This window comes from Drosophila novamexicana, unplaced genomic scaffold, assembly GCF_003285875.2.
Source record: "Drosophila novamexicana strain 15010-1031.04,08,12 unplaced genomic scaffold, DnovRS2.1 tig00000564-arrow-pilon, whole genome shotgun sequence".
Classification (NCBI taxonomy): domain Eukaryota; kingdom Metazoa; phylum Arthropoda; class Insecta; order Diptera; family Drosophilidae; genus Drosophila; species Drosophila novamexicana.
This window is the reverse complement of record NW_020824810.1, coordinates 4,173,442-4,183,023: the sequence shown is the minus strand read 5'-3', so window position 1 is coordinate 4,183,023 and position 9,582 is coordinate 4,173,442. Positions and strand designations below refer to the sequence as shown.

At 41.8% G+C, this 9,582-nt stretch overlaps 4 protein-coding genes across 6 annotated transcripts; 3 read left to right on the top strand and 1 right to left on the bottom strand.

Moving 5' to 3' along the window:
• Positions 1 to 1,171: 1,171 nt before the first annotated feature.
• Positions 1,172 to 1,980, top strand: LOC115762184 (DNA-directed RNA polymerases I, II, and III subunit RPABC1). Its single transcript, XM_030704304.1, has one exon. It carries the CDS (start codon positions 1,240 to 1,242, stop codon positions 1,870 to 1,872), a length of 633 nt encoding a protein of 210 aa, XP_030560164.1. The 5' UTR covers positions 1,172 to 1,239; the 3' UTR covers positions 1,873 to 1,980.
• A 165-nt stretch (positions 1,981 to 2,145) lies between these two features.
• On the top strand, positions 2,146 to 3,767 carry LOC115762055. The gene is made up of 3 exons (XM_030704137.1): positions 2,146 to 3,177; positions 3,243 to 3,376; positions 3,436 to 3,767. The coding sequence occupies exons 1-3, from the start codon at positions 2,249 to 2,251 to the stop codon at positions 3,624 to 3,626; spliced, it is 1,254 nt and encodes a 417-aa protein (XP_030559997.1). The 5' UTR covers positions 2,146 to 2,248; the 3' UTR covers positions 3,627 to 3,767.
• Positions 3,768 to 3,851: 84 nt separating this feature from the next.
• LOC115762053 lies at positions 3,852 to 6,385 on the bottom strand. The gene is made up of 2 exons (XM_030704133.1): positions 5,212 to 6,385; positions 3,852 to 5,152 (listed from the first exon to the last, which is right to left on the bottom strand). The coding sequence occupies exons 1-2, from the start codon at positions 5,882 to 5,884 to the stop codon at positions 3,978 to 3,980; spliced, it is 1,848 nt and encodes a 615-aa protein (XP_030559993.1). The 5' UTR covers positions 5,885 to 6,385; the 3' UTR covers positions 3,852 to 3,977.
• A 129-nt stretch (positions 6,386 to 6,514) lies between these two features.
• On the top strand, positions 6,515 to 9,002 carry LOC115762054. Of its 3 annotated transcripts, none has more exons than XM_030704135.1 (8): positions 6,515 to 6,759; positions 6,810 to 7,336; positions 7,398 to 7,546; positions 7,603 to 7,992; positions 8,080 to 8,181; positions 8,356 to 8,435; positions 8,498 to 8,659; positions 8,721 to 9,002. In XM_030704135.1, the coding sequence occupies exons 1-8, from the start codon at positions 6,645 to 6,647 to the stop codon at positions 8,849 to 8,851; spliced, it is 1,656 nt and encodes a 551-aa protein (XP_030559995.1). In that variant the 5' UTR covers positions 6,515 to 6,644; the 3' UTR covers positions 8,852 to 9,002. The 3 variants fall into 3 exon arrangements, with proteins under 3 accessions (XP_030559995.1, XP_030559994.1, XP_030559996.1); XM_030704134.1 differs by having other exon boundaries at positions 6,518 to 6,759; positions 8,344 to 8,435; positions 8,721 to 9,001; XM_030704136.1 differs by lacking the exon at positions 7,603 to 7,992 and having other exon boundaries at positions 6,645 to 6,759; positions 8,344 to 8,435; positions 8,721 to 9,001.
• The last annotated feature ends 580 nt before the right edge of the window (positions 9,003 to 9,582 follow it).

The following is a 9,582-nucleotide window of genomic DNA, read 5'->3' as shown; positions in this document are numbered from 1 at the left end:
CAAAGATCTTTTAGAGAATTTATGTTATACCATTTATGTATACCAGATAGTATAATAATAAAGTATTTAATACGAAGGCATATAATTATCATATATGTATGTGTGTGTTTGTGTGCGTGTGTGTCCTAGTGTATTTGTATATATGCATTTATGTATAGATGTATGCATTTATGTTTATTTTCTAATACCCAACGAAGACCAAACCTATTCGTCAAAATAAATAGCAAATAAAGAAGTTTCATACAAACGTTTTTCGTGATTTTCCACACATGGAGTGGAATTTCCCGACACCCCATAAAAGGGTAACTACAGTGAACATTTCAGCTTCCCAGCTCTTAAGGTTTGGGCTATGCGATGATCGCCAATCAGTCAGTCAGCCCGGACAAACAGTTTTATTTATAGAGATATTTTTATGTATGTGCATATATTATAAGCATCCTATTAATAAAAAATTGGTGCACATTTATATTAATATTTTCCACACAATTTGTTGAAAGGGGAAACTATGTGTCTTGGAAACACAACGTGCAGAAAATTTTCTATTAGATAAACTGTCAGTCATTTGCGGTGACATTGGCGACAGGGCTAACGTGAACGTGTGCCCAGGAGCCCCAATACGAAAGTCATACTATGATATTTTAAATTATTGTGAACCCCTCGTGAACATTGTGAGATTGTCACCACCAATATACCCTGTATATTACTCAAAATATATTTCAGTCGTAATTGTCTATAGGATTTCATTAAAAGCAGGGATGATTGAATAAGAAGGTAGAAAGCAAGTAAATAATATAATAAAAAATATTAATGACAAATCTAGTTATTAGCTAAAAATCAGTCTCCTCATGTACGCAGGTAATAGGACAGCACATTCACAGGTATTGAAATACTAAAAATTTTGCACGTGTTTTAGTCTGGAGGTAACTGAATTTTACACGTAAAATATCAAGAAAAACACCTAGTGTGCATTATGAATTTAATACAATACGTGACATTATACAAAATTGACAGTCAGCAATGACTATTTGCGACATGGTAACTAACTGACAACATAAGACAATATTCCACCACATTTGAAATTCGATAGGAGCGCGCTCAAAGTTAAAAATATTAAGCGTTGCGCAACACTCCCATATAGCGCGATATATTGTATCTCGTCACTATTAAGTCGACCAACCTCCACGCTGGTGCGGCGTGGTCCTCAGATTTACTGACATTTAATAAAAAACTTCAATAACAATGGATGATGAGGCGGAAACTTATAAACTTTGGCGAATACGCAAGACTATCATGCAACTAAGCCACGATCGTGGGTACCTTGTGACCCAGGATGAATTGGACCAGACTCTAGAGCAGTTTAAGGAAATGTTTGGTGACAAACCCAGTGACAAGCGCCCGTCGCGCTCAGATTTGATCGTATTGGTGGCCCACAACGACGATCCTACTGACCAGATGTTTGTCTTCTTTCCCGAGGAACCGAAGATTGGTATCAAAACCATAAAGACGTACTGTACCCGCATGCAGGAGGAAAACATACATAGAGCCATCGTCGTGGTGCAAGGAGGCATGACTCCCTCGGCCAAGCAATCGTTGGTCGACATGGCACCCAAGTATATACTCGAACAGTTTCTGGAGTCTGAGCTGCTTATCAACATTACAGAGCACGAGTTGGTGCCGGAGCATGTGGTAATGACAGCGGAGGATAAACAAGAGCTACTAAGTAGATACAAGCTAAAGGAGAACATGTTGATGCGGATCCAAGCGGGAGATCCTGTCGCGCGCTACTTTGGCCTGAAACGTGGCCAAGTAGTGAAAATTATACGTTCCTCTGAAACAGCGGGTAGATATATATCATATCGATTGGTTTGCTGAGCGACTTGCAGACCGGCTGACAGCTCTTGTAAAATCAAACAAGCGCAATAAAAATATATATTTTCTTTTAAGCTTGCATTCAGTTTAAATGAATAAATAATTACATATAATTTTAAAATAAACCGTAATTAATCATTATATCAGTAAATATGAGTTACGTTTTCTAATTGCAGAAGTTATTAAGACTTTCCATACACTTAGCATTTTCGCAATATAAAACAAAAAATTGATGTATCGATAGTCTCATATTCTGTCGATAAGTGTAAAGGTATAACACTGTGCGAAAAGAAAAAAAAATACAGAAAATACAATTATACAATCTGAGGTGTGTTGTCTGTGCCTGGTCTGCTAAACAGCTAGTGGCGTCCATTCTGAGATGGCCATGCTAACGCGCCTGACCAGCAGCGGTACAACAACTGTAGCACCCGGCTCGCCAAAGGGCTTGCAACGTTTTCAAAACTACCTCACCGCATTCCTTTGGCCGAGTGCATCGCAGCGACAGCAGCGCAAGTCCTCTACGCAGTTAGATGCCATTGATTGCTTTACCAACGAGTTGGTCAACCGTAAGACACAAAAATGGGAGGAGCTGCGAGAAAATCTGATGAAACCCGTTGTCGAGGATTCTAGTTACGGAGGGAACTTTGGACAGAATGTCGGTCTGATGTCTAAAGGTATGATGAGCGACTTGAAAACGCTACGCTCACCGCAACTGGGCCTAGACATACGATCTCTGTCGCAACCGCAGCTGGACAATTTGCTCCTAGCAACGCTGGAGATCAAGAATAAGGTTGACTTTCTCTATTTAATACGCCAATGCGTACGCTGGCAGCAGTTGCCCTGCAACGAAGTTTTTGTCTCCTGCTTAAAGTATTTGAGCTCATTGGGCCGTATGCAGCAGCTGGAATCGCTTGCAGAGACATGCCGACAGTTGAAGCATCCTTTTGCAAGCACTTACTCGGATCTGGCTCCGTTTAAGGCTATTGCCCTATGGCACAATGGCAAATCAGATGTCGCGTTAATGACGCTGCATCGCGGCTATGGCGGAAGCCTTAATACAGAAGAGGGCAGACGCATGATTCGCGTTGCCTTTCGTACCATTGTAGAGGAGACTTTGGCCCAGAAAAGCGAAGCAGTACTTGTATCCCTTATAGAAGTCGCGCGTGACATATACCAAGAGCACAAGGACATATTTGTGGTGGCGTGCGTGTGGAAACAGTGTTTTGCCAGTGATTGGTTTTGTGATCAAAAATCTGCAAGCGAACTATTCGAACATTATAAGGAGCTGCAGCAACTTGTGGATCGCAGGTGCGTACTAATTTGATTAATCCAATTTTTATTGATATTCGAAATTCTTAAAATAATTCTTTTAGAGCCAGTCCACTCTGCTCCTCGTTCCTGAGTCGCCACAACATTGATGCCGTTCATCGTCTAATAGAGGTATTTTTGCAGCACAATCAGCGAACCGCATGCGGCAATTGCCTAAGTTTGCTCTTCAACTATCAATGTATGGGTCAAACTTTATTTAATTATACTTGATATATGACTAATTTTTATATTTTACAGACTTGCGCAAGGACCTGCGTGCTTGTGCTGAAATTGTAAAATCCTGTAGCGAACTTGAAATGCCATTGAATGAGCTGCAAAATGAACAGTTCCTTAGTCTTTTCCTTGATCAAAGCGATCCATTTGAGACAGCAGCTGGCAATCGTAGTGCGGCCAAGTACAAAACAAAATCGTTCCAGTACAAATTTTAGAGGCAATAAGTTTCGCACTTCTCTGAAACCGTAATTATAATTGTAGAGCACAAAATGATGCAACAGCAATCATCCCGTTATTGCATTACAGCAATATGCACATATACCTTTAAACCTTTAATAAATGTTATATACCTTTAACACTTTTAGTCTTGCTCACGAATATAATGGACCATTGGCTAAAAAAATAATTCAATATCACTTTAACAAGCTGCCAATTATAAATTTAGTTAACCCAAGACGTACTATTAAGTCTTTGAGTAAATTTGAACCAAATCCTTTGAAATTTTATTAGACTATTTTTGCTTAACTATTTTATTATTATTCAAAGGGTATCTCATGTCAACAGTTTTAAATGTCCTTGATGTTCCCATCAGGTAACTGCGACGTTGCAAGTCCCATGCATTCATAACAGCGTGAGATTAGATGATTGCCACATCGATGCACCTGACACTGTTGGCAACGAGAACGCGCTTTAATTTCACGCTTGTTGCGAGCGCAGGGTTTGCAACGACGATGCCTATCTCCATAACGACTAACCAAAGTGACACCTTCGGGTAGCATGGCATTAGCCACACTAATAACGCCTATTCCATTCGAGTGCTTTGCATCGTTCGATGCTTCACTTAACAGCCGCTGGCTAGACTGACCCAAAATCTCACAAATTTGCAAACGTATAACCAGCGATGTACTCGTAGACCGACGATGCAGGCGGCGTTGTAAGCGTTGCTGAGTTAAAAAGAGTCCCAGTTGGCGCTGGCAGTCGCGTTGCTCCATATTGGCATCGCCGGTTGGCGATAGTCGGAGTAATATCCAAGCGTTAACAGCTGCCACATTGAGCATCAAATGCAGCAATTGCAGGAATAAGCCGGGCTTAGCTCCCGCCAGACTTGCAGGCAGAGACAGAGCTGTACTATATCTGTTGGACAATTCTAAAAATTGGTTGCAGGTTTGGAAAGTGTGCAGTTGCGTTTGCAAGGCATTTAACTGACTGTTCAAGCCACAGCTGAGCAATGCGACGCCAGATTGCTGGGATAGTTTCTTAGAGCCGTTTTTAAGGGTTCCACCCGACCAAGCTTTAGGATAGTCCAACGAAGTGGAGGGCAATGTGCAAATACTACTTAAATTGCATTGAAGCAGTTGTTCGCAATGGTTCACGCTGACAAAATCCGAGCATAGCGTTACATTACGACCTGTGGTTTTGTAATCGCAAATGAGCTGCATCAGTTCCTTATTGGGCTTCATCTCTGGCTTTGTAAGTAACGCATTGGTCATATAGAGAGTCTTGGCATCACAGCAGAGTGTCAAGAGCACATTATCAAGAGACTGCTGCTCATCCACACAAAGCCAACCACTGGGTCCATAATAAGAGCGACAGTTTATAAGTAGTTTTTGCCACAGGCGCTGTGCATCGTTCCAGCTGCTATCACCCTGATAGCTAAGGCAATTTGCAATAAACTCGAAGCGTGTGAGCGACATTGCAGCACGAAAGATGGCATTTCCTAGCTCTAGCGTCCAGAGCTCCTCTGTTAAAAGCAAAAGGGTGAGAGAACGGATAAATTATACGTGATAGCTGTTTAACTACCCAGCGGTCCATTGTACTGCGCATTGCGAAACACGCCACACAAATAACTTAAGCCCAGCCAAGAGCGCAGCTCTGTGAGATCTACGGACCGCTCTGCAGCATTACTGGTTCGTCGCTTACGTATCCGCTCGTTAACCAGGCGTAGCAGCATGCGCAACATTTCATCATCAAATAATAGCATCCAAGACTCCACAGCATTGGAAACAGATCTTGCCGGCCCTTTACCGCAAGCTTGCTGCCTAGGAACCATTAGTTCCTCCTGTACAGGAGTCACATCACGATCCACGTTCCAGATATGACCACTGCAAGAATAGAAACTGACGCCGCTGTTTGAAGGCCGCCCACGTTTACCACGACCTTTGCCAGGTATCAGTACCTCCTCAGAGAGCTGTGCATCCAGCAAAATGTCTTCATCATTAAAAAGCCACGAAAAGTTAGATGACATCGAAGATGTTTCCTGCAGCGGATCTGCGTGCCCTTCGACTGGAGTCTTAAGATCCATTTCTAAATTCTCCTCATCCATTCGCTGGACATTATTGCGCTTATTGCCACTGCTTTTTGTGTTTAACAATAGCTGCTCGTCTAAGACGCAAGCCATTTCGTCGCTGTCATCCATTGTGTACCATTCGTTGTTTATGTTTTTTGTATGCCGTGAAGTTAGCTGTGCGCACATTTTACTCTTACGTGAAGTTGGCTGCGTGCACGAATTGATGCTCGCGTAAGTGTGTACTTATCACATCAAAAAAAAACATAATTAAAACGGCAGCAAAACAAAACATTGCTATTCTAATTGTTCGCTAAACTAAATCTGCGGTGTACGTGTATATATAAATTAGATGAAACGATATATCCACTGGCGGCACGTGTACACCATTTTAGATAAACAACAACAACACTCTCAAATACATAAAATACTTCGCAGAAAGCAACCCAAGCGCAGCTCCCACAGGGAGGTTAGAAGACAGCTCTATAAACCATTTAAACTTCAACGTAAAATATTGAATCACTGAACAACTGTAGTGTTTACCTTGTGTGAATTAAGCGCGCGTATTAAGCGATTTGTCAAAAATTCTGCTTGGCAATGTCAATTTGACATGTTATACTGTCACGTCTTAGGTAAAGTCTTATACTAGGAGCTGTCGATAGACGATATCACAGTAGGTTTCGATAACAAACAAATTTTCAGGCGAGAAATTTCAAAATAAATAAATATGCAGTAGGAGGCCATGATAAATTTGTGGCAGCTTGAAAATGTCGTCTAGTCAAAGTTAGTCTAATTTCAAAGCCGGTGCTGTGAACACAAAAATACGAAAATTAGAAATAATATAGAAGATATTTATTTACTATTTTTTTTTGTGAAAAAAGTTTTTGAGGAGCTGCAAGTCATTCCGTGCTTGTACTCCTTTTTTTGTTGGTGTCTGCTGTGTGTAATCATGATCTCGCCGGAACAGCATGAAGTTGATTTGGTGTTGGATCGCCAAGTGCGCCGGAATATTCAGGACATGATGCACGAGGCTGATGTACAAGCGAATATGTTAGAAAGCGAAGGTTAGTACCGGCATCAAATCCATATGTCACCTATTGACTGTTCGATTTAGGCGTTTCGGCACGTGAGCGCTACAACTCGGAATCTAGTATCGACCAGGATCATTTACAGCAGGACACAATGGCGGTGCTGGGCACCCTATCTGCAGATGAGATTGTCGAAGAGGACCAAGACTCTGAGCAAGCTGTTCAGGAAATACAGAACTTTCATGATATGCTGGTAGAAACGCACATTGATGTCAATGGTTCGCTTAGAAAACGTCGCGGCAATTTGCCAAAGCACTCTGTGAAGATATTGAAACGCTGGCTTTACGAGCATCGCTACAATGCGTATCCCAGTGATGCAGAGAAGTTTGCCCTCTCCCAGGAGGCGAATCTAACCGTGCTTCAAGTATGCAACTGGTTCATAAATGCTCGTCGGCGCATTCTGCCAGAGATGATACGCCGCGAGGGTAATGATCCTTTGCATTTTACTATCTCGCGCCGTGGTAAAAAAATAAGCCCAAACTCTTCGGGTTCCATGGGTTTAAATATTAACTGCGCCCCAAATCCCATTACAGGCAGCCCTGCCTCGGAAGTGGTGAGATTTATATGTAATCACGATTGATCAATTCATATATCTTAAAATATTTCTTCCAAAGGTTGTTGGCGCTACAGAGGAGGTGCACAGTGCCGCTGAAATGCATGAGGGAATAGCCAATGTACTAACCAATTTCGATGAATATGTGCGTGCACCCAATGGCCAAATGGTCAAAATGGAGCCAGAGTTCGATGAGAGTGTTATTTACAGGTAATGCTCAGGTTGCTTAAGTAATTAGCCTGTAGCCAAAAAACCCTTCCCCCAAGTTGGCAACAAGCAATAGCAAACAATCCGATGGGCTTTCAGAGGCTGCACACATCGTTGCAAGCTACCATAATCGATAAGATACAAAGCTATCAGTTGCGCAAGGCGGCCATGAGCGATGGTAGTACCAGCAGTAGCAGCAGCAGCAGCTATAGCGCCAGCAATTCCATGTTATCATATAGCCCTTATGGCCAACTGCCACCCGAGTTCGATGAGGACAAGCCAAGGAAGCGCGGACGCAAACGTCAGACCGAGCTGAACAAGAACGAGACTGTGGCAAATAAAATAATTAAGCAGGAGCGTGCCCAAGGGGAGCAACAGAAACTGTATCTGTCTAAAGCAGAAGTATTTTCTAAACAGGATGATTGCAATGGTTTTGTGGCTGCGCTTAGGTAGCTTCATGCTTTAGTTTTAGTTTATAAGTTTGATAGGAGCTTGCCGCCAACTGTTGCAATTAATGGCCACGTTTTCATTCATAGATCTGAGGGTGAGGAAAGCGGCCATGACTACGAGTCCTGCGAGCAGGTCAGCGAGGAAGAAGTGCGCTTTGAGACCTCTGATGACTGGCAGAGTGTCATCAAGTAAGTATTTCTCAATTAAGTGCAACACGTCATGACGCTAGATGTAATGAGTGGAGACGTACAACCGTGATCCCTGTTATAAATGTTACTAAAAACTTCTATGCGTACCAACAAAACAACACTGTGTGCTCTCTACCTATGCACTTTCTTAATGATATGCAGGACCGTTTTCAGCACCGAGGAAGTGACCACCACCAAAAATAATGCTAGTGCTTCCAATTGTGATCCAGTCTCCACGCAGATTAAGAGTGAGAGTAAGTAAATGTCTATCAATATATCAAAATTTATAGATTTCACGCCGCTTCTAAAATTATAGGCACTCAGCAACTACTGGATCATATGTTAGGCGCCGAGGCAACTATTGTGACGAGTTCGAATGCAGATGATGGCGTTGCATGTGCTCCAGAGCAGGAAGAAAATGCTACCATAACAGATAATGTTAATACACAAATTGAAGCGCAAACACCTCCACGTCAAGGTGCAGTAATATTGAATTAGATTAGATAGATGCGTTGCATATAACATTATATTACTTCCAGCTTTAAGTCGTGAGGAACGCGATAAATATAAATGTCTTTATTATCTTGTGGAAACTGCTATGGCTGTGCGTCAGAGCGACAGCGGCCAAGATGAAGAACTTGCCTACATGGGGAACTATCTGAATAACTAACCTCTTAATCAAAGATTTACTGTACATATTTATCAAGTATTTGATTTAAATTCAAGCGTCTGCTTGCGCTTGTTAAACTTATTGAAGCGCGTAAGCGATTTTCTAATTGCTTACGTATCGTTTGCAGAGACACTTCACAAATACATATTGAAAAAAAATCTTGTTTTTAATCCTAGGTGACAGGGTTCAACATAAACAATTTGTTGAATTTGACGGACAATCTGCCCATGCAATTAAATGTATAAAATTAACATACCTTAGATTTGTTTTTGTGGCAGCAAGCGATGGAGGTGGCGCGACAGGTCAAGTTGCGACGGCCAATGGTTGAACGTATTGTAATTCGCAAAGGAAACGTTTGCTGCCTCGTGGTTTTGTGCGTTTTGCGAGACTTGCAGCATTACATATTACATTCACATTTTGATATATTTATATTTGCACAAAATTCCACTTATTAATGTTTGCCCGAAAAGTAACGGTTAATCGCTCGACGCAGTTGTGGCACGATAGGTTAAAATTGCGAAGGCAGTTTAATTCACAACGAACACGTTTGCTGCTTAATGGTTGTGCGCCTTTTGAGACTTACAGCATTACAATTACTCATTCATATTTTAATATATTTACACAAATTGCACTGCTTAAATTTTGCCCGGAAACTAACGGTTAATGTAGCGACGCACCGACTAAACGCGATACCAAGAGTTTCGATATGTAGCATTCGTGATTGTCAGTAT

Excerpts from the sequence above, each read along its gene's own strand:
- LOC115762055 (XM_030704137.1), top strand. The coding sequence starts at position 2,249 with ATGGCCATGCTAACGCGCCTGACCAGCAGCGGTACAACAACTGTAGCA. Across the intron at positions 3,178-3,242 it reads CAGCAACTTGTGGATCGCAG|AGCCAGTCCACTCTGCTCCT; the intron begins GTGCGTACTAAT and ends TAATTCTTTTAG. Across the intron at positions 3,377-3,435 it reads TTTGCTCTTCAACTATCAAT|ACTTGCGCAAGGACCTGCGT; the intron begins GTATGGGTCAAA and ends TATATTTTACAG.
- LOC115762053 (XM_030704133.1), bottom strand. The coding sequence starts at position 5,884 with ATGTGCGCACAGCTAACTTCACGGCATACAAAAAACATAAACAACGAA. Across the intron at positions 5,153-5,211 it reads GCAGTACAATGGACCGCTGG|AGGAGCTCTGGACGCTAGAG; the intron begins GTAGTTAAACAG and ends TGCTTTTAACAG.
- LOC115762184 (XM_030704304.1), top strand. The coding sequence starts at position 1,240 with ATGGATGATGAGGCGGAAACTTATAAACTTTGGCGAATACGCAAGACT.
- LOC115762054 (XM_030704134.1), top strand. The coding sequence starts at position 6,645 with ATGATCTCGCCGGAACAGCATGAAGTTGATTTGGTGTTGGATCGCCAA. Across the intron at positions 7,547-7,602 it reads GATGAGAGTGTTATTTACAG|TTGGCAACAAGCAATAGCAA; the intron begins GTAATGCTCAGG and ends CCTTCCCCCAAG. Across the intron at positions 7,993-8,079 it reads GGTTTTGTGGCTGCGCTTAG|ATCTGAGGGTGAGGAAAGCG; the intron begins GTAGCTTCATGC and ends TTTCATTCATAG.